General features: G+C 36.8%; 1 protein-coding gene across 1 annotated transcript in view; it reads left to right on the top strand.

The window, feature by feature from the left end:
* RP1 (RP1 axonemal microtubule associated) overlaps positions 1-24,667 on the top strand; it is a 280,695-nt gene that overhangs the window by 106,050 nt on the left and 149,978 nt on the right. Inside the window, exons 12-14 of the mRNA XM_014791537.2 lie at positions 6,098-6,201; positions 8,019-8,195; positions 10,612-10,824. Of these exons, the coding sequence (XP_014647023.2) occupies positions 6,098-6,201; positions 8,019-8,195; positions 10,612-10,824 (494 nt within the window). The remainder of the gene's footprint in view (positions 1-6,097; positions 6,202-8,018; positions 8,196-10,611; positions 10,825-24,667) is intronic.

Raw genomic sequence — 24,667 nt, 5'->3', positions numbered from 1 at the left:
TGTCATTAAAGTAGAAGGAATAAAAAATACACACTTTCAACTTTTATATAAACCTGAAATATAAACTCACACTTATTCTCTAATTTTAAAATGTAAAGCTAATGTCTTTTTCTTGTATAAAGCATAACTTAAGTTAAAGGACCATACACCATAGGTTGCCTGCTTTTATTTGTGTCTCAGTTTTCCATTAGAACAGCACCCTTTTTAATCTCGAAAGTGTCCTGGTTGGACAATAAATTATACAGTCACTGTACCTCTGATGCAACCTTAGTAATTTCTAGTTTCAGTTTCAATTAAGTGGGAATTTTATGAGAATTGTTTCATATGAAATATAGCTTCTTGAATCTTCTTTAGACTTTGAAGACAAAATTTTCTGAATTGTTTCATTGTTTTTTTATTAAATAATTTACATGGTATGTCAAAGAGGGTAATGCCCCTTTCCCTTCATGCTGCAACTTAAAAAAGAAAGGTTCTTGTGCTGGTTATTCTCTACTTCCCTGGGAATAAAAATTTTAGCCTTTCCCAGAACTTGCCACCTCTTTGGATTGTCTTTGGTCTCCTTACCTACCTGCTTGGGTACTAATAAAATTCCTCTCTTAGATCATTGTTAATAGTTGATCTACAGAGTTTTAAGCCCTATTTCTGGTGAATATATGATGGTTATTAGCTATAATTATTTCTCTGTCTGGTTGCCTGGTACTAAGTCCTAATAAAGGGTTTGAAAAAAAGTTCATTATTTAGAGTGTATAGCACTAGCTATACATTGGTCACTTTGTCTTCTGCCCCAGTTCTTACCATGTCCTATATACTTCTCTGAAATCAAGGAGCCATTGGCCTCACCCTCTACATCATGAGAGTATTTTGAGGGACCTCCTATGTTTTAGATTGGAAAAGGATGTGGTCTAGATTGGATGTTGTCTTATTCAGCCTTCTTGACAGTGAACTTCAGTCTCTGAATTCTGAAAGATCAGGGAAAGGAAATGTAAAGGAAGAAGAGGACTCTGGGTGTCTTGGAAATAACACTTTCATTGTAGGGGGTATGGCTGCTCACTTTTCTCTATGACCTCCTTTAATTCTATCTGAGCTGGTATATAGTGGAAAGACTAACACCTTTACCAGTCTTCAGCAAATCAGGCTTATTTTCTATCATGAATTGCTGGATTTCTCAACTCAGAATCTAACAATAGATCCAACATTAGTTTCAAGTGTTGTACTGCCTGTGGTTGCAACAGGGATTATTTAACCTGATGTTTTACTCTAGAGACATGTTTTAAACACTTTACCCCACCACTACAACCATATCTTGTGTTAAAATTGGTCTGCTAGTAATCAAAAGCTGTCTTCTGCATTTGATAAGTTAAACTTTAATTCTTCCATGATTGCTCTGTGCCCCCTACAAAAGGATCTGGGAGAGAAGGGCTAGTGTATGTCTGAAGGCAACTTCTTTTATTCTGTCCTGTGAGTACGAGATAGCCATTCATGGATTTGAAGAAGTGTAGAAATACTTTGGCAGCTAAGTGGAGGCCAGATTTGAGGGTTGTGCAGGAAGATTTGAGAAAGAGACACCAGTTAGGAGGCTCTCATAATATGTCAATCAGAAGATGATGAGGACCTAAAGTACTTGAGTGGGAGTATTGATAGAGAAGAGAGGATGATTTGAAGAATTTCTAGGAATTAAAATTGGCAGGACTTGGTGATTTATTGGTAAAGGTATATTAAGGGAAAGGGTTACCCTCAGGTTTCTGGCTTGGGTGATTAAGTTATTGATGGGGTCACCAATGGAGGTAGGAAATGCAGAAAGATTTAGAAGGAGTAGATTTGGAAACTGGGACTACATGGAAAATTATGAGCTCTAGCTTGTCCATACTAAGTTTGAGGTGCCTGTAAGATAGCCAGTTGTTTATGTTTAACAGTAAATTACATATATGAGCTGATGTTGAGGGAGAGATGAGTGGTGGAGATATTGATTTTGGATTTCTCAATTTATGGATTATTAAAATAATCTTCCCAGGGAGCCTGTGAAGAGCGAGAAAGTTAATCACTTGAGGACAGAACCCTAGGAACCCTATGCATGAAGATGACAACAGAGAATGAAGTAGGAAACTGAGAAGGTTAGTGAGGTGGGAGACTGTGGAGTTTCAAAAGGTGTCTGCAGACACCTTCAAATGTAGTAGACAGGCAAAGTGAAATAAGGACTGAAATGCTCCTGTTGGATTTGGCCAATTAGAATTTGTTTTGGTGAAATTAGTGTGACTAGATCCAACAGATGCTAGCATTAACCAAGACCTTTAAGATCATGTAGACTTGCCTCTTATTTTTAAAGATAATAATGTTTTAGAGATAAGAACATTTAGAATTTTTGTCTAGGTTACAACTGAAAATATTCCTTGCACATTGTAGGGGCTCAATAAACAGTAGTTGATTGGATGATTGAACTCTTTATTGCAAAGCCAGAACTAGAAATCATACATCCAGATTTATGTTGAGAGGAAAACTTTTCCTCTACCATCTTGTGTTCCAATGGTTGGGAGCCCACGAATTAACTGACAATAGACAGATTAATGGGAAAGACAAGGTTTATTTACCTGTGCATGCCACACATATATGCAGGACGATTCAGTAATGAGTTACACAATGAATAGCCAGAGGTACAGGTTTATATACCAACTTAACAAAAGAAGGAGGGGAGAGGGAGGGAATTTTAGGGCTTCCATGAGAAAGCATAGAAGGTTCTTTTGCGCTTCCAATAGAGGGGGATTAATGGCTGCTGTATTTTCAGGGGTATCTGCTTAGATAATGTTTCTGTGGCTAGTGATTGTTCACAAGTTTAAGTAATTTTAATCCCTTCATTCACATTGTAGTGCTCTTTTTCCTTACCATTTTTTTTCTCTAAACTGTGCTCCATGGAACTCCAGAGGCCCATGAAAGTATTTTAGAGATCTTCTACAAGAGTGTATTTTTCCTCTGTTGAAAAGATTAAATTTCCTGAAGATCTCATTTATCACAGTGATTTGATTATAATTTTACTGGAAAAGATTCTGTTCCTAATATATAATTTTTAATTAAAACTCACTGTATTAAGCTTCCAAATCCAAGGACATTCTGTATTGAGTTAAATTTCTCAAAATAGGAACGGTTAATTTTTTTCTCAGCAGTAGGAGTTCATTTATTCAACAAACATTTATAAAATGCTTGCTGTGGATGAGATAATGTCTTAGGCATAGGACTAACAGCAATGAATAAACAGATGAATTGCCATCCCTTTATAGAACTTATATTTGATATTATTGATAAACTTTAAAAAAAGAAATTTTTATGACAAAATATATGTAATTTTATGATTTTAGTTATTGAGTCTTTACCAAAAAACTGTAAAAATAATGGCTTTATAGTTTTATGGATTTAGATTCTGGTATTTATGGAATCTTTAGGTCAAAGAGAAGGTTGAATTAAACAATGAAAATTATTCTTAGCACATTTTCAGTAACACTCCTCTAGTATACAAATTCTTCCACATTAACTCATTAGGTCACACAATTAATCATCTGAACAACAGTCCTTTAAGAATTCTTGGGCTGATTTTATTCATAAGGAAACTGAGATAAATTGATGCAAAGTGATTTGCCCAAGATTATCTAATGAGACAATGTCAGAATCAAAGTCAAAATTCCTATTTCTTGGTTTTTTCTTTATTTCAATAACACCCCTTGCCCCCATAATCTCCAGGATTATTTGTACGTGCTCATCAACATGGTTTAATTTTATGAAGATCCTTAATTTTTAACCATTAAGATGAATTTTATTAGGTAGACAAAAGTAAATTAGAGATTAATTAGGAAGAAAGCTTTCCATTTGGAGTGGTCTGTTGAACTAATATACAAGTCTTTCACTTTTCGAAATATGACTTTAAATGAATATAAGATCATTTAAATATAAGTGAAATCCTTTTAAAATTTGGAGTAGTACGGTTAACCTCTGCATCAGACCTTGTTCTTAATTAAAAGCATTTGCCCATGTAGTTAATTGGAATAAAAATGTAAAGGGAGAATTGATTAACTGCATTTAACTCTAGATGAATATACACATACAATAAGGTGGATAATTCAAGCAAATATGTGAATAATTCCTTATTAAAAATTGAGGTTTGGGGAACCTAAATTACCCAATAACTACCATAATCCTCCTTCATTTGTTATATATTGACTAGGCTTAAAGTTTTGAGTTAATACAAAATGGGCTATGTTGACAACAGTGAGAAAGGAAAGATTGGTTCATTTTAGAAAATCTAACTTTGTTACCATGACATCATTTTATAGACATTATATAATATACAATACATATTTTATATTACATAAATATTTATTTTATATTATGTATATGTATGTATATGCACACACACATAACACACAGATAAACCTCAGCAACTCATTAGGAAATGAAATAAGTCATGGCTCAAGGAATCAGCTATTTTAAAAATTGTTTTATTCCCAAATATATTGCAGGAGAGGAACAGAAGACCTTTTTCCTCTACTCTTAGATTAGAGAAGTGACAAGACAGAGGAGAAGGACTTGGAGCTTCTAGGGGCAGCACATTGTGGGAAGGCAACTATATGGAGAAACTAATGGTAGATAAGGGCCAATTAGAGAGATTTGTTTGTGTAGACTCTGTCTCGGTGCTACCTTGCCTTCATGATAAGATTGTTACCCCTTCCTGCTCTAGAAGTGGGGTTAGGAGATACCTTCACAAGAGGAATTTATGTTCTGCTTTCAGACAGATAGGAGGAGGGTAAAGAATCGTCCTGTGTTTTTTTCTCAGTTGTTTTCAGCTCAAAATAATCCTTATGCCAGAGTAGCATATTTTGAGGTGGCATACTCTGAACCCCTTAAATATTATACATATGCGGAAAAAATACACACATTGTATTACGAATTTTCACAAACTGAACACACTCATGTAACTAGAACCCAGATCAAGAAATAGAACATTACCAGTACTCCAGAAGCAATCTCATGCCCCTTTTCAGTCACTCTCCCCCAAAGACAACCACTACCTTGATTCCTAAGACTCTAGAGTAGTTTTGCCTATTTTTGTGCTCTATATAAAATAAAGGATACAATATGTATTCTTTTATATCTGGCTTGACTGTTCACTGTTTGAGAATCACAAGGAAAAATGGTCTTCATTTATTGTTGTAAAAGGAAAAATGGTCTTCATTTATTGTTGTTACAAGAGTGGCTTCCTGAAAATCTGTTGGTTTTAAGTACTAAAGGAAGGATTATTGGTAATGCAAAGAGCGCTGGGCTAAGATTTGAAGTCCTGGCTTCTATTTCCATTCTATGATTAGGCAGGGATCTTGGGAAAGTCCCTTACCTCTCTAAGTTTGTTCCTTCATTTGCAAAATAGGGATAAGTGTGTGTGTGTGTGTGTGTGTGTGTGTGTCTGTGTGTGTGTCTGTGTTTCATAGGCTGTTTCATAGGCTATGAGGATCTAATTAACTTGTCTAAAGAATATTTCTTGAGCATCTATTGTGTTCTAGGCACTGTTCTAAGTACTAGTATATAGCTATCCACAGAGTAGACAAAAATTCATGCCTTCAAGGAGCTTACATTTTAAGATAAAATGGTATATAAAAGTATATTGAAAACTAAAAACAATCAAATATATGGCAGCATAATCTTTGTCATCATCATCATACAAACCAGTCACTAATACCAAAATCATATGTATTTACTTTATAATGCATTATTTTATTTTAACGCAAGTATCTGAGATCTATACAGTGGAAGTAAGTTGATTTACACTAGGATAATTTATTTTCCTCAAAACAGTTCCATCAGGTGTTATTTTGGGGGAATTTTCTCAGGGGCTTACTGATTAGCATGGGAAGGGATTAGAGATTTTCCGTGAAAATTCCACCAAATTGCCAAGCAACATGTAGATAATCAAAGGTTACTGGCATTTTACCTTTTGACTAATTAAAAACATTTAACTGAGAGATATCATAAAATGTGTTATTAGAAATTTTCAATATATAATTGAATAAGAAAAAAGCTTTCAAGGTATGAATGACTTGCTAATACTTAAAATGTTTTCCAGGTGTCTTTGATGTTGTTTTCAACAAAGGAAATATATGTGTTTTCCAAAGTCATGAAATGAGGCATCTTTCTCTTGCTCTTGACAATGGCTCTGTCACTGGCATGGTATGTAGCAATTTTTCTCTTTGCCACCTATCAATAATATTGTATCCATATATAATATATATTTTTGCATAAGGCACTTTTACAAGATGATCAAATTGTATTTTCCTTTGGCTTTTGCTTTCACGTTTTTCATTATTCTGTTTTATCTCACTAATTTTTGAGATTCCAGTGCATAAATAGTCCTAAATTTCAGCAAATAGAATTTAGACAAGAAAAAGTAGACAACTTCTCTGATAACATTCAAAATTTTAATGAGCCTCTAAAAGGAGACAATCTGACTTTTCAAAAGTGCCTCCAGGGACCATATTATTATGAAAAAAAACCAATGATTTTACATTATTATGCTTTGTATTGCTTAGTCTAGGTTTCAAAAGTAACTTTTAATATATAAAGCTGTCTTTTTAAAATATACGGAGATTACTTATTTTGAAAATGAGACAGCATAGGATAATTGTCATGCACTAAGTGCTTAATATGTGTTATAACATTTAGTCTTTACATCTACCCTGTGAGAGAATCCATTACTACCTTGTTTAACAGAAGAAGAACCTGGAGGATAGAAGGATTAAGTGAGTTGTCCAAGGTCACATAGCTAGTAAGTGTGAAAGCAGGAATTCAACAAAGGCAATCTGACTGCAGCTCTCATGCTACAGCTTCCTCATATAATGTTATATAATATTATGTAATGATTTTTAACTCAAAGAATATTATTTAACTTAAGGGAAAATAATAATTACTGAAAAAGAACCTTAATGTAATTTGTAGGACTGAAATTCAGGCTAAGTGATTAATTGGTCAAACTTCCTCCATGAAGTCTTTTCTCCTCTGCTCCAGACTTAGTAAGTTACCCTCTGCTGTACTTTATAACACATTCTGCTCAATACAGGTCCTGGTCATAGTAAGTGCTTAATAATATGAATGTAGTGGGTATGGAATTTACTCAATTAAATTAGGAGTTCATGAAATGTCACATTACTTTATTTTTCTAAAATCAAGTTAAATCTATCTTCAAGCCCCTGTCCCACTAGTTTGGTGAGAGATTCCATCTTAGTTATTATGAGATTCATCTTGTTATACACAAGATTTCACCTGGTATGGGGTTTCACAATATCTAGTGACAGCCCTCTTAGCTTCAGTCTACACCATTCACTACTGATAGACTCATCAAACATCAGATGGTTTCTAGAAGGCAAATAGCTCTGTTGCTTACCTGCCATACTTAGACAAGGGAACTTTGTCAAGGTTGGTAGCTTAGTGTCATGGGTCAAGCCATTCAAGGGACATCAATGAGTCCTCCCTTTTCAGGTCCGAATGCCTCCCTGGAGCACTAAGTAGAGATGGGATAAGACCTCAAGCAGTACCCTGAACCAGGAATGTCTCCCTATAGGATAAGCTCCTTGATTTGTTTAGTTTTTGAAAGCAAAACCAAGTAATGCATGTCTGTTAATTTCAGCTTTTGGTCCCAAATGGTCTTGAGTTGGGAAGATACAAATGAAGAAATGAAAAATAAACAATAATAAAATACATATTAACATCTCATTAAATTATCCTGCCACTGGAGTTATTTTTATTTTACCCAACACCCTACCATGGATTCTGAGAAATCAACAGAAGAAGAAAGTCCTTGGAGCAAGACACTAGAAATCAGGCGGGGGAATCAAAACAACTGAATTACAAAAGCATGGGATTATATAGATAGTTCAAGGGTTCTGTAGAGTGGAGTAGACCTGTGCATACATATAATGTCAGAATATTTTTAATTTAAATATTTTCTATTGCTAATTCAGAGGTTTTCTTTTCCGTTTTTTTGCTTTTAGGCTAGTGGTGGAGTCTCCACTGAGCTGCGGGTGCTTTATCAGCCCAACCGCTGTGTACTTCTTGAGTCAGCACTGGTTCCTGGTCACACAGTTATTTTTGATCGTCATGGCAAAAGAGCTGATGAATCATCAGCAGGCTATGCAGACCTTTCAAAAGAATTTGTAGTTTTTGTCAAGGTAAGGCAGAGAAAAGTCATTAAAGTTTATATTGCTAAATACCCACTTTCTTTTGCTCTGTTGAGGAAAACTCTTGAATTGAGTCATAATGGAGTAATCAAATCTCTTCCCGCTAGGTGGCATTGATACCTATTGACATTATATTTACCTAGACTTTGAAAGGCAATAGGGATCATGGCTTTAGCAGCAATGAAACTGATGGGAGTAACCGCCTATATCCAACTGAAGTTAGAGGTTAAAACTATGGGTGTGGGGATTCTTAAAAAAAGTTAGAGAATCTTACATTTGGGAACAAACAAATGTATATATTTAACTTTTCTAACAATTAGAATATTTACACCATTTGAGTGTTGTGTATGTGTGATTATTTCATAATGCTTATGCTTCTTTCTTTATGATTGTGAATTTATCTTAAAAATAACATTATCATGCTAATATAATAGCTATCATTTATGAGATTGCCTGTTTTGTGCCAGGCAATTTACTGAGAGCTTCACCACATACCAACTAAATTTAATCATCATAAAAATACTGATGGATATTTTTATCTATATTTTAAACATGAAGAAAATATTTTCAGAGAAGTTAAGAATCTTGACTAGTATAGCTAGTAAATGGTGTATCATGAATCAAATCAAAGTCAATTTGTCTTCCAAACGTTTTATGTAACACTTCATCACAGTATTTTTCCCAAAAATGACGTGATTTTTAATGGTTGCGTAGTATTCAAACATAAGGAATATATATATGTTTATCATTGGACATTTAATCTCTCATTTTATCACCTCTATGTTACTGCACAATATACTTTGACAGATGTTTTTCACCACATATTTTATTATTTTCTTACCTTACGTAATTCAAAATTGAATTTAAGGGTCAGAATATGAAACCTTTAAGTCTCTGGGAATATACTGCCAAATTTCTTTCCAAACGTGTACCAGTTTTTAGTCCTGTGAAATTTAAGCCAACTATGATGTTAGAGGGAAGAGTTCATATGACCACCCTCGCTTCTGACTCAAACATCAGTGTTCGGGGGTCCTTGAGACCACTATCAAGGTTTGATAATTCACTAGAATGGCTCAGAACTCACCGAATGCTGTTACACTCGTGGTTATGGTTTATTACAGAGAAAAGATGCAGATTAAAATCAGCTAAGGGAAGAGACACATAGAGCAGAGTCTAGGAAAAGTACCAAGCATTGAACTTCCAGTTGTCCTCTCCCCGTGGAGTCAGTACAGCGTTACTTTCTCAGCATTGATATGTGGCAATATGCATGGAGTATTGCCAAGCAGGGAAGCTCACCTGAGCCTTGATGCCCAGAGTCTTTATTGGAGTTCCATCATGTAGGGAGTCCGTGTGGCCGATCTCAGTCTTCAGCCTCTCAGGAAGTCAACTGACACTTTGTGACTCAAAGCTCCCACCCTAAATCACATTTTTATTATCTAGCTGTCCCAAGGCCCTCAGGTAAACAAAAACACTCCTATTAGGCATGACATTCCAAGAGTTTAGAGATTACCTTTTATAAAGCAAGGGTCAAGGACAGACTTCTCTGGGTAAAGTTAAATTCTTTACTCCCCAGTCCCTCCAGCAGTGTGGGAGAGTATCCATCTCTTTGACCTCAGTGTTGGTCACTGACACTCATCAGTGAGGCCAATGACCAACATTGGTCATTAAGTTGGTCCTTAAAAAAAAACTTTGGTAATTTTCTAGAGAAATAAACATCTACTTTTAGCTTTATTTTTTTTTATTACTAGCGTGGATTACCTTTTCTTATGTTTATTCACCATTTGTATTTTGTCTTTTGTGACTTGTGTATTTATGCCTTTTATCCATTTCTCTACAGCGTTAGTGTATTTCTAATTAACTTTCAAGAACTTTTTATATCTTCTTCTTAAGCTATTGATTACATAGGATTTACTTAAATATACCTCAGATGTATTCAACATCTCTTTTCATTCATTCATTCATTTATTCCTACATGCATACTTTTAACTAATATCCATATAGTGCATTTCATAATTCAGGTACTCTTCTAGTATACTATTTTTATTCTGCTTTGTATTAGTATTAAAATTATTTGTTTATAGTGATTGTAAATTTCTTAAGAGGGGTGTTTGTGCTTTTTATCTTTTTAAAATGTCTGTAGCTTCTGATGCTGACCCTTACACTCTCAATAAGTAATGATTGATGTAAATTATAATCAGTCAGCCAGACAACCTCCTTTAGTTTTGTTTAGCTTTGCATAGCAATTAAATTATTTCTTTCTTTCTTTTGCTCATTTTTAACAACCAAGCTTTGGGTAAGATCCTGATCACTGCAACTTCTATAAGAGAATGGACTCTATTGCCATGTTTCTCTAGCAAAACATGAGCTTTTTATTTACTGCCTTTCTGTTCTGTTTGTTGCTCTGAAGGGTATGTTCCTCAACAGTGCTGTGGTTCTACTTACTACGAGTCTATGCCAGGCCCTGTGTCTCCAGCCCGATGGGAGCTGCACTGGAGTGGGAAACCAGTCTGAAAGATCCTACTGGAAGGTGCATAAAATCAGCTCTGGGATTTTCATGTTTGAAAGTGTGAAAAATGCACAGATGTATCTGAGGATTAAGGATGGCCGGTGTGATGGAACAGTAAGCATCTGCTTGTATTTTTCTCAGCAAATGTTTAAGACATTTGCCAATAATAGATATCAGAATGGCACTTTTCGAGTATTTTGTTTTTTACTTTTAATCTATGAACATTCTGGAAATTGGATGTTATATATGGTGGTCCCCCTTGACTGATATTTTTAATAAGTGGGGAGGGCAGCTGGTATGATTAGAGAGGGATCTTCATCCTTTAGACACTGCTTCTGAAACATAATGTGCATACAAATCACCTGGGAATTGTGTTAGAAAGCAGATTCTAATTTATATAGACTGCGGTGGGACCTGTGTGTCTGCTCCCAGCTGTTGTTGATGATGTTGGTCCACAAACCACGCTTTGAGAACCAAGGCTCTAGAAAGTCCCAGCTCAACAATATTTCCTCACTGCTTCTTTTGGTGCCTGAATTTCCACCAGTGGAAACCCTGTACTTTGAGTATGGAAGTAATTTTAAATTCCAAATATTAGGGATTCTTCTTTAACATCTTAAAACTTAGTTGGGGATGTGGAAGGCAACTAACATGGCATCTTTTATATATTCATAATTCTTCTAGGGGTTGAGGGGCATGTAAGATTATACATTTAACTTGTCTGTTAATGCTCTGTCCATCTGTTCTTGTTTGAAACACTTTGGTTTAAACTGTTTATCTTTTGGATAAACTCATTCTCCCCTTTCTCCTTACCATTGTGGCATCTGGCTATACGAGAGCGTTTGCATGAGCTTCTGGGGATGAGGAGAGGAAAGGTTTAGATCATTCATGGTTTCTCTGGGTCATTTTCTTTGCTGCAGACTGACGAGTCTATGCTTGGTGAGCTGCACTGATGTTCACAGTGCAAAAGAGAAAAGCACATGCACAAACACACACATTCAATTAGTATCCTTGATCGACTCACAAGAGTACTGTGAAGTGGCCTATATTCCATTTCACAGAAGAGGAAGCCATACTTAAGAGACAAAATGTCGTGCTTATGGTCTTTAAACTGGTAAGTAGACTAATTGAGATTAAAAACAAGTAACATTACTTCTATGGCCAGATTAGGTGAGAGTATGATTTCATCTAATGCTCAGTCGTCCCATAGGGGGAACAGCGGGAAGGAACTTTTCCTTCATATCACAAACATCCACAAAGTATACAAACCTTTCTCTTCTGGGGCTCATAGGAGTGTTCAGAGCCATGAGACAGATCCTGTGTTACTGCATGACACATGTTTTGGTGTATCTGTGTTTCAAAGTTGCTTAGGGAAAGTTTTATGGGGGCACAGATAAATGGGAATGGGCCAACATTGGAAATTGTGTCGTCCCTAGATGACAACCAAAGGGAAAACTCAGTGCTCAGTCACCTTCCATTTAGCTGCCTCATACTCAAGTTGGATGGTGATTTTCATGGTTCGTCCCTTTTTCCCCTTCCAGTCTGTGTAGACCCTCTCTGTTTCTTTCATTCCTTTCTCAGTGTGCTGTTTATCTTGTCCCTCCAAGTGAGTAAATTTCCTCTGCGAGTGTATAGCAGAATCTTGAATCTTTCTGCCCTACTCTGAATACTCATTCTTTTTTCTTCTTCTTCTTTCCGTTTGTGCTTTGCGTGACTGAGCTCTATCAGATTAGGCCAATGGGATGGAAGAAGTCCTTGGTGTTCAATTGAGAGAATTTGGTGAGCACAGGAAGATGGGTGGAAACTTACAGATTAATACATAGAAGTATTGTCCTGCCACAGAGGAACTATTGGCATGTTCATTCTTCAGATGAAGAAGCTGAATGTAAGCCTGGTTAAGTAAGTTGCCCAGAGCCCCCCGGTCAGTGTCAGAGCTGAGAGTCAGTCCAGGTCAGTCTGTCTCCTTACCCCCTGTGATGGAGGATTCACAGTAACAGGCTGGAGACAGTGGGTTGACCCCCTTGAGGAGACCAGGGTCAGGATAGACAGAGGGGAAGTGATTTCAAACACAAAAACAAAATTTTCTTCTTCAGCAATTTTCTAGAACCAGTCTTGTTGACAGCTTCTCAGGTGAATGATGGGGTCTGAAATTGTATCCTCTCAACCTGTGCTGTGCTTTGTATGAACACCAGGAACCCCCCTTTCTCTCCCCTCCCTAATGGACTTTTCAGGATGAAAAGCTAGGTTCTGAATTTCCTGTGCACTTTGGACCTGAGATGGGCAATCATATACTGGAGTTTCAAACCCAGGTATCACTTCTTCTTAAAGATATTTAATAACTTGAAGAAAGCAGAGGTATCTATCTATTTGCTTTTGGACAGAGATAGCCAAAATGGAGAACCCAGTGAGATCTGTTGATAAAGGTAAAGGAGCATAAATGGTTTGATTACATGGAATTTGATATTTAGAACATTAAAATAAGGAATTCAGGCCATTTGAGAGTACAATGCAGAGATTCTCTAGGCCTTTTGGAAATGAGCATTCCATATCTTGATTGCATGTAATTTATCCAGAGGGTTAAGTTCATTCTTCTGAGGCCTTGTAAGGCGACACATGTATGTGAAGCAGGAGCTGAATGGAAAAGAGACTGATAAGGTGGGGAGGGGCTGGGGGGTGGTCGTCTAAAAGGGCAAACCAGAAATAACAGGTCCACATAAGTCAAAATCTTACATACCAGTTCAGTACACTGTAACTCCTACAAGTGTAACTTCGGGAAAGAGCAAAGAGTAAAGGAGCCTTGGGGATCCAAGATGGGGATAAGGCATTGGCTGGCCACATTATCAATATACAATTTCTCCTACTGAGATCCAGTCCCCACCCCACAACCCCAGCAGTGGGCTGGGACTTCCAGAGGCTCTTCCATGCTGGAACAGCCAGAGCACCAGGGAGGAACTAGGAGGGTCAGGCTGCAGCTATTTACCATCTAAAATGGATGTATTTCAATATTTAAAAAATGGGTATGGCTCTACTAATGTGTCCCAGTGCATCACCACCCCCCCAAACACACACATAGGGTGAGGTGTATGTAACCTTTGAGCACCGCAAGAAAAATCTTACTGTTTTTTTTAAACGTCAGTAAAAATCTTCAGCTTGAGGTAAGGTTTTGGAGGTCTTCCTGGCCTATGACATACCTATTGGTCGGTTACTTTTGTCTGTCTGCCTCCTAAAATCGAGGGCTCTAACATTCTGTAGAGGTCTCTAGCTTCCTGGTGTTTCTGTTAAAAATTCTAAGCGGTCTTGGAAAAAATATTGCATTGAAAAGTTATTGCTAAAAGATTTGAAATTTTAAAGAAGTTTTCCATGAAGCCAGAGGCTCCTGAATACTCTGTAAATCATAGGAAAAAGTGCCATTATTCTGGTCAAAGGTGAATTTCCTGATATTGTAACAAGATCAGCAAGGAAAGCAAGGAGAGAAGATGGACTAATATTTTGAGTGTCTGTTGTGTGGCAAGGGCTGAACTAGCTTTCTAATATTTGTAATGACATCCTTTAACCCCTAAGCTAACACAACAAAACAAATAATTAGGCAGGCAAACAATAGTAGCATGGCTTTACCTAAAACTGACCCACGTAAATGATCTAATGACTCCTTTTGCATAGTTATTAAAAGATTGGCCAAGCTTGACGAATTTCTATTCTAAATTTAATGCTTTTATCAGGCACAGTCCAGATCAGTCCTGTCCTAGGTTCTCGTTGAGACTGGCCTGTTGGCTGTGGCCTCCCACACATGCTGTCACAGGACATCAAGGTCAGTGAGGGCTCCTCCTGTGGGTCCACTGTAGCCACTTGTTTTGTGCATAGAAGACCTGTGTAGTTAACTGGAGGCTGGAGGCCTCTGAGGCTACCTCCTGATGGCGTTTACCATTTAAACAACGTTGATGTTTAACCTTTGCTTTGGTACGTTTGTAGAGAAGAGCCTCCACAGAACTCTCATCATTTGTATTTTACTTCTGCTACTTCCATTGTAGCATTTTCTTTACATTATAAATTGTTTAGTGACTCATTGATATGGTTGTCTGACTAAAATTCTCCATCTAAAATTTTGCTAGTGGGTCTTTTTAGTCAAAATACGCATGCTTTTTTTTGTTCTTAAGAAATGGTATTGATGCATAACAATCAGGCATATTATTTTTCTTTTTTTTTTTTATTGCGGAAACATTCGTTTATAACATTATATAAATTTCGGATGTACAGCGTTATATTTTGATTTCTGTGTAGATTATATCACATTCACCACCCAAAAACTAATTATAATCCATCACCACACAAAGTAGACTATTATCTTACACCATACACAAAAATTAACTCAAAATGGATTAAAGACTTGAATGTAAGACCTAAAACCATGAAATTTCTAGAAGAAAACAAAGGCAGTATGCTCTTCGACATTGGTGTCAGCAACATATTTTCAAGGACCATGTCGACCAGGCAAGAGAAACAATAGAAAAAATAAACAAATGGGACTACATCAAACTAAAAAGCTCTGCACAACAAAGGAAACCATCAACAAAATGAAAAGACAACCTAACAATTGGCAGAAGATATTTGCAAACTATAGATCTGATAAGGGGTTAATATCCAAAATATATAAAGAGCTCATACATCTCAACAACAAAGAAACTAACAACCCAATTAAAAAATGGGCAGAGGATATGAACAGACATTTCTCCAGAGAAGATATACAGATGAAAAGATGTTCAACATCATTAACCATCAGGGAAATGCAAATCAAAACTACAATGAGATATCACCTCACTGCCATCAGAATGGCTATAATTAATAAGACAGGAAGCAAGTGTTAGAGAGGATGTGGAGAGAAAGGAATTCTCATACACTACTGGTGGGAGTGCAAACTGGTGCAGCCACTATGGAAAACAGTATGGAGATTCCTCAAAAAATTAAGAATAGAACTATCATATGATCCAGCTATTCCACTGCTGGGTATTTATCCAAAGAACATGAAAATACGAATGCGTAAAGATACATGCACGCCTATGTTCATTGCAGCATTATTCACAATAGCCAAGACTTTGAGGCATATTGTTTTTCGTTTTCATTGTATCTGACAGAAATCACTAGGCCTAGGCCGGAATAACATTACTCTTGAAAAGAGAGTGGTAACTATCATCTTAATTACCCTTGTTTGCATATGTTTAGAGGCCATGGTAAGGTATGCTTACAATCTCCAAAGGGATTTAAGCGTCATTCAAAGGTAAATGGTAATACGTGCTCATATTACTGTTAAAAAACCTAACAGTGCCTCAGTCCAGGTAGCTACTCAACAAATACTTATTGTATAAATTGAATTGAATAAAAGCATTAATGTTTCCAATGTGTCTGCCATTGTATATTTGAAAACATTTCTTATAGGCAAACACATGTTTAAATCAAGTGATGCTGATCCTGTAACAAATGTTTCTATTTCTGTTACCATAAAATTGTTATGCTGTGGGAGTAAATCACTTTAATGGATTTTGATGTAGTAGAGATTCAGGTTAGCAACAAACAGCATGCAGTTCACTGGGGGCAGTTGTAAGGTTGTTAATTTAAAGAAGAAAAACAAGCCCCAAAACAACATGGGTGGAACTTGTCACTAAGCATGAATGCAAAGGAAAGAAAGATGTAGGTGTTGTAGGAAAAACAAGCTAAAGAGTGATCAGTGTACCAAAGACACATACACACACAGACACACCTCACACTAGCAGGATCCTTGTTTATGGGCAAGGGTTTAGTTAGTAGAAACTAGGAAAAATTCTCTCATCACAGATTTATCTAATTTTGCCTTTTCACTCACAACATATTTTTAGACATACAAATAACTAAAAAGTTAAAGATAATTCATATTTTTAAGAAGAGGTATATGAAGCATATAGATGGGGTAGGTATACACAATGCTAGACCAGAGGGTTGAAAAGTATAAAATTCAGTGAAAGACTTAATTAGTTTTATGTAAATAATAATAAATGATGTTTTTAATAAGTCTGTGCCTCTGGACTGTGAACTTCACAAGTGCCTCTTAGTTCCGGGATGGCTAGAGTGGGCTGGAGTTGGATATTTCCCTTCCCCCAGGTCAGTTAGGCTCTAATAAAACCCCAGAAGTTTAGGCTCTGATTAACTAGTTTTTCCTGCGAGCAGTCTTTGTTAAGAACAGAATGCTCTGGTGTATTTCAAAATTGTTCCTTTTCCCTTCTGCCTGCCAGAAGCATTAGGGGATTCATCTCTGATATTTACTTTGGGAACCTGGTTGAGTCCTGGAGGTAAAACTCACAAAAGTGTGGGGGTCCCCCTGGAGTTTTAACTCTCAAACTTCTCCACGCTGAGCCTTCAGCAATTTGTCAATTGTAGTTCAAGTTTCATACCTGAGCACTGGTTCCCTCATTGGTTTCTGCTGGTGACTGGCTGCTCTGGTAAGCTGTAACTCCGTGCATTCCCCTGTCTGTCTCTCCAGTTTTGCAGTAGTGATTTGCCCTGTATCCTCAATTTTCTTATAGATCCAAAAAGAGTTATTGATTTTTCAGTCTGATTAGCTTTTTACCCGTTAAGGCAGAGTGGTGACTTCCAAGCTCCTTTCATATAGAACTGGATACTGCCAGTCTAAATCATGTTTTACTTAATCAAAAAATTTTAATAAAATTGTAAGATAAATTATTTTGTTTGAATCTTCTAGAAAATCATCTCGCATTTCACTGTTATTGTAGCCCATAGTCTGTGGATTAATTTGGATCTTTACCACATGAAAGAGATTTGAAGAATGTACAGAGAGGCTTAAGGACAGCAACAAAGATTTTCTCCCCCTCAGGAGCAAACAGGCTTTAAGATAGGAGTAAATCATTGAGTGATTCGTCCTGGAAGAGAGAAGGCTAATGAGTAGCATTAATAATACTCCAGTATATAGAATGTATATTACTAGGATGTGGGCACCATAGTGGAGAGATTTTTTGCTTTGTTTACTAAAATATCCCAAACTCTTCAACAAGGCCTGACATTTGGTAGGTGCTTAACAAATACTGAATGAATGAGAAGATAAAATATCACTTGGTGATGGTGACTAGGAGGTGTCCTTCTGCAGAGGAGCCAGATAGAGGGAGATGGGCATTAGATGTTATTTTAGCTTATAGTGGTGTGAGCATGCATCAGATATTCCAACCTGGCTTTGTAGGAGGACACACAAAGTATAACATGACCCTTTTGCATCCAGAACCCACTATTTTCTGTTATTTTCCATCTCCATCTCATTAATCAGCTTGTATTTGGATTAAGGATGAAGCAGAGATTTTTTTTTTTTAAAGATTTTATTTATTTATTTTTTCCCCCCAAAGCCCCAGTAGATAGTTGTATGTCATAGCTGCAGATCCTTCTAGTTGCTGTATGTGGGACTCGGCCTCAGGATGGACGGAGAAGTGGCGCCTTGGTGCGCGCCCGGGATCCGAACCCCGGGCCACCAGCATCGGAGCGCGTGCACTTAACCACCAAGCCACGGGGCCGGCCCGCAGAGATTTTTTAATGAAAGAAGGAAAGAGGAAATAAAGGTAACTCTAAAGGTTTATTGTTTTGAAATTTAGTTATATTAAATTTTATTTTCATTCTTTTTACTAATTATACTTAATGGAAGTTTAAAAACTGATGTCATTCCTCAGGTGCTTACAGTCTACTGGAGAGAACAGATAAGCACACATCAGTGATCTAGAGAACAATAGCAAATTGGTAATCCAATTCAAGTTATGGTTTAACTGCTTATGTGAGGGCTCAGGAAAGGCAGATTGATTTGAGCAGACTAAGTGAGTCAGGAGAAGTTTCCTTTGTAGGGGAGGAAAAATATCTTTTTCCTCTACCCTTCTAGGTTCTCAACTGAGGCCCCTGTAACAAGGACAGGACAGACTAACAAGAGAAAAGCATACAAATTTGTTTAATATAAGTTTTACATGACACAGGAGCCTTATTAAGGAAATGAAGACCTGAAGGAGTGGTTAAACCAGAACATTTTTATGCTAGGTTTGATGAAAAGTGGAGAGTTGTAGAAAAATGTGATAGGACAAAAAAGGGTATGAGCTAAGTGTAGTAAACCAGGGGAAACAAAAGACCTGTTCACTCAGATTCCTCTCAGTATCTCTTTGTATTCAGAGATAAGGATGTCGTGGTATAGGGAGGACACCTCTCACATGAGGGTCTTATGACCTGCTTCAGGGGAAGGTCAGAAAATCCTTCCTGCACCTGCTGTTTTACAGATTCCTTAATCTTGAGATATTCAGTATAACAAAGTGCCATATTTTGGGGTAGTGTGTCCTGAACCCCATCACCTACAATAGTGAATTTTAGAGGGAGTAATCTCATTTTTCATTATCAAAAAAGAAAGGGAAAGACATTACATGAACAAATTATGAGGTTGGAAATTAGCAAAAAAAGTGAACTTCTTTTTTGAAGTTAACAAACATTTATTGAGTTTCTACTGAAAGGCAGAAAGTATGCCCATTGCTAGTTCTACAGTAGATATTGTAAGACATGCCTCCTGTCCTCAGGGAACTTGCAATCTAGAAGGGGAAAAGAAAAATGTGAACAGATAATTACACTAGTGTGAAAGTGCATTAACAGAGATTAAGTACCAAGTTCAGTGTTGATAAGGAAAGAGATGTGTCTGGGAAAGGGTTTTCAATTGTGTGAGCCCTGGGCAGTTGCTTGAGATCTGTAATGTAAAATGACATCCATTTTTAATAGGATATCTGTTTGAAGTTTGGGAAGATAGTGGGCTAGTAATGATATTAATCAGGGTTCATAAATCCAGCCTCTGTATAGAAGACGGGCTAGTTTATGGACAACCGAAAGTTTGCAAGAATAAGTATGAGAATACTATAATGAAACACAGTTTCACTCAAAAGCCCACAGTTTGCCTAAAGTACACTAGTAGTTCTAGCATGTTCCAGTATGCTTAGTTCAGTTGATTGATTTTTTTGCAGCCAAAATGATGCTTACGTATCTCGGTTGCTATCTAGTTCAAAGGTTAGTTCCTTACAGATTAATAATAAGTCAGGGTTTCTTTTATTTTTTTCTTTCTCTTTTCCTTCGTCCTTGGATGGTACCTGGGTGCAAAGTCTTGAAAAAAAAAAAGTCATGGGGAAGGGCCACTGGACATTTACTCTTCTTCAGGCCCACACTGGCTTTGCTGCAGTGTGGCTGATTTGGTTTGTCCCTGGACATCTCGATCTTGTGTAATTTCAAATGAAGCTGATATTGTAGTCTGAACATTTTGGGCAATATTGGGCTTTAGATGTCTACCTAGCCTTTGTGTCTCAAGGTTTCCAACTCTGTTGCCAACTTGTAGCATGTCCAGCCCTCTCTCAGGTCACTAGTCTTCTCAGTACTTGAGCCTGCCATTGGATCATGGGATAACTTCTGGATCCCCTGATGTCTCTATGTGGGTTATGGAGAAGCTAGGAAGCTATCTCAGTGTCATCTGCTCCGACTCCTCCCTCAGATATTTCTAATTCACCTTCTGGATGGCCCCATGTTGCTCTGGTACTATGCTGAATACGAGGATGCTCTAAGGGAAATATTAAAATTTATTGGGATAACCCCTCAGTTTTTGAGATTCTCTGCTAAAATATATATGAATGTTTCACTGCCCCTTATTTTTTTTTGCTACACCAAGAATCAACTTCAAGTGAGGTTTAAATAAGGACATCCAGTCTCTATTCTAGACCATTTACTCCAGGCCTCTCCTCTCAACACCGGATGTGCTTATCTTCTTCTTCTGGGGTAGAAATTTCCTCTATGTCATATATAACATCTACCTTTTTGGTGGTTTCATCATTTAAACTCTATGGTGTCCAGTCCTCCAGGCTTGGCTCTAGGTATATAAAGTCCAATTCTGGAATTTCTTTTGGCAACTATTCTATTTTATTTTATTTATAAAGCTTATTTTTGCAGAAGAAAAACACCTTTCTTCTGATTTCTTGTTTAGTATAGCTTTCTTAAAACTCTTCTATTTGGAAACTTCTACTTGAGCAAAGATTTATTTGTTCTAGGCTAGATTCTACTTACCCAAGATGTAATGAGCATTATTGATCTGGTAGGTTGGGGATCCTTGTAGCAATTAGCAGTAAAAATATATTGGTTTAATAATCCAAAAATATTATCTTCACTTCAGCTAGTGGTTGTAGTGATCTAGGCATAAGGTGATGTGGGCCTGAGGTTTGGGTAGTAACAATGAAGTTGGAGTTTGTCAAATTTGATAGGTATTGTTGTAGAGTAGGCAGTGGGTCTTAATGGCTAATTAAATATTGGTGGTGAAAATAAAAACTCTCAGCAAACTAGGAATATAGAACTTTCTCAACTTGATAAAGAATATCTACAAAATCTCGTAGCTAATATCATACTTACTGGTGAGAAACTAGATGCTTTTCCCCTAAGTTCAGGAACAAGGCAAGGATGTCCACTCTCACTACTCCTATTCAACATTGCATAGGAAGTCCTAGCTAATGCAATAAGACAAGAAAAGGGAATAAACTGTATCCAGATTGGGAAGGAAGAAATAAAACTATCTTTGGTCACAGATGACATGATTGTTTATTTAAAAAATTCCAAAGAATCAACAAAAAAAAACCCTAAAACTAATAATTGATTATAACAAGCCTGCAGTATACAAGATTAACACACAAAGGTTAGTTGCTTTCTTATATACTAGCAATGAACAATTGGGACTTGAAATTAAAACCACAATGCCAATTACATTAGCACCAAAGAAAAGTACTTAGGTATAAATCTAACAAAATATAGACAAATTCTATATGTGGAAAACTATAAAAATCTGGTGAAAGATATCAAAGAGAATCTAAACAAATGGGCAAATATTCTGTGTTCATGGATTGGAAGACCCAGTGTTGTTGGCAGTCCTTCCTAACTTGATCTATAGATTCAACAAAATCCCAATCAAAATCTCAGCAAGCTATTTTGTGGATATTGACAAACTGATTCTAAAGTTTATATGGAGAGGCAAAGACCCAGAATGGCCAACACAAGACTGAAGAAGAACAAAGTTGGAGGACCGACACTACCCAACCTCAAGACTTACTATAAATCTACAGTGATCAAGAGAGTATGGTATTGGTAAAACAGTAGACAGATCAATGGAACAGAATAGAGAGCCCAGAACTAGAACCACATAAATACAGTCAACTTATCTTTGATAAAGGAACAAAGGCAATTCAATAGAGAAAGGATAGGCTTTTCAACAAATGATGCTGGAACAATTGGATGTCCATATGCAAAAAATTGAATCTAGACACAGACCTTACACCTTTCACAAAATTGAAACTGTACATGAATGTCTATCACAGCTTTATTCATAATCACCAAAAACTGGAATCAACCAAGATGTCCTTCAATAGGTGAATGAATAAACTGTGGTATACCTGTACAATGGAATATTATTCAGCGAGAAAAAGAAATGAACCATCAAGCCATGAAAAGACATTGACGAAACTTCAATACATATTGCTAGGTGTAAGATACCAGTATGAAAAGACTATATATTATATATTTCTAATTATATGACATTTTGGAAAATGTTAAACTATAGAGATAGTATAATCAGTGGTTGCTAGGGATTTGGGGAGAGGGTGGAAAGGATGAATAGGTGAACATAGGCAATCTTTAGGGCAGTAAAATTATCCTATTTGCTGCTTTAATGGTGGGTACAAGACATTATGCTTTGGTCAAAATCCGTAGAACTGTACAGCACAATGAGTGAAATTGAATGTAGGCAGATTTAAAAAAAAATCATTTAGGAGGTTTAGAAATCCCAGGAAGGAATGCAGACCATGACAAGAGAATCTAACTGTATTAAAAATGTGTGAAACAACTTCTATGAAGGGGATTGGGGGAAGAGGTCCTGACCTAAGTATCTTTGGAAATGAAGAGTTGGTAGGACTAAAAGCAAAAAACTGCACATGAGCACTGTACTCTAGTTGATAAAGTTGTTTCCCATGAGAGTATGGGTTAACAATTCTGATACTACTATAAAAGTATATTGGAATGGAATAGTTATGTAAATGGACAGCAGATGGTGAGAGCCAAGTTTCTTGTTGGAGTGGGAGTTTACGGATAACCAAGGGGAGGAAGCGAGAATGATCCATGTGGTAATCCATTAGAATTGGAGACATCAGTATGAGCTCATGTTTAGCTTAATATAAATGCAGACGGTTGTGTATAGAAATGTTTGCAAATATGTGTGTATACACAAGTTAGTATATTTTTTGCTCTTTTAGATGAGAGGACCTAGAAGCAACAACACCCCAGTAGCAACATGCAGACCCAGTGCTCAGATCTTGGTTCTAATGACATTCTCAAATAAAAGGAACCAGGGCTCCTTGGAAAAATGGCTGATCCTAGGACTGGGGCAGGAAATATACAAGATGCCAGAAAATAAAGAAGTGTTCAAAAACAGCCAACGTACTCACTTATGGGAGTATATCAAAGGGACACAGGTGCCAATTGAAAGATCTCCCAATGGCCAAAGCTGAAATGATTTGAGCAACAAAGTAAATAAAATAGTATTGGATTGTAACTCAAAGTAAGAAATAAATATTCACAAGTCCATAATGATATACATAAGTGATTGAATAAATAAATAGGAGAGAAGAGATAAATTTCCCATGTAGAAGAATTCCAGATAAATTGTGTGAAATACTCTGCCTTCAAGGAGGATGAGCATAACTCCTGCACCTTAAGTATGGGCTGCACATAGTTACTTCCTTCCAAAGAGTACAGTAGGGGTAAAAATAGTGTCTTTTTAGTAGAGAAACCTGACAAACACTACGATAGCCATGTGATCAAGCTCAACATCAATAGAGATAAGTCATGTTGGTAGAATGCACACTTTACATGATATGATGAAAATGGCACTTTACCTTTGTGGTCTTCCTCCCAAATCGCATAACCCCAGTCTAATTGTGAGGAAGAGATCAGACATATCGCAATAGTGGGGCTTCCTACAAAATACCTGACCAGTACTCCTCAAAACTGTCAAGGTCATCAAAAACAAGGAAAGTCTGAGAAACTGCTGCAGCCGAGAGGAGCCTGAAGAGACACGACAACTACATGTAATGTATCCTGGATGGAATCCTGGACAGTAAAAGGATATTAGGTAAAAATTAGGGAAATTTCAATAAAGTATTAGTGATGTATCAGCATTGGTTCGTTAATTGCAACAAATGTATCGTACTAACGTAATATGTCAATAATAGGATACACCGGGTGTGAGTATATGGGAACTCTGTGCTATCTTCTCAATTTTTCTGTAAATCTAAAACTGTTCTAAAAAATAAAATCTCTTAAAAAAATAATAATAAAAGGGAACTCCAAGGCTATATACTTGAATAACAGAAGAGAATTGAGATTCTGTTGATTGTTGTTAGAAAACAGCAAGGGAGTGCATAACTGACTGGGTAGATAATAAGATTTTTCCTTCACAGAGGTATTAGCTGGGCATTCAAGAAATCTCCTGAAGACGATTTGAAATCTGTCCATATCACTTTTCTGATTAAGATGCTTCAGTGGCTCCCATGGGCTAAGATAAGGCCCAGACTCCTTATGTTGCATACAACCTGATCCTACCTTTCTGGACTCACTTTCTTCTCTCTGTTGTTCAGCAACAACAACAAGCTTGTTTATCTACACACCGTGCTGCCTGTTGCCTCTCAGCCTTTGTTCATGCTACACATTTTTCTGAAATTCCCTACCTCCCATCCCTCACTTTCCTATACTTAACTTAGTTATTTAACACTTTTCAGCTTCACCTTCTCCAGGAAGCCCTTCCTGATTCTCCTGAGTTTAGTGCCTTTTTTTCCTCCCCAAGCTGGAGGAGTCCATCTCTATCTTATTGGCCTTACATATTTTATTATTATTA

Source organism: Ceratotherium simum, chromosome 31, assembly GCF_057802395.1.
Source record: "Ceratotherium simum simum isolate JZ-2026a chromosome 31, ASM5780239v1, whole genome shotgun sequence".
Lineage (NCBI taxonomy): Eukaryota > Metazoa > Chordata > Mammalia > Perissodactyla > Rhinocerotidae > Ceratotherium > Ceratotherium simum.
Note: the sequence above shows the minus strand (reverse complement) of the source record. Positions and strands in the feature narration are given on the sequence as shown.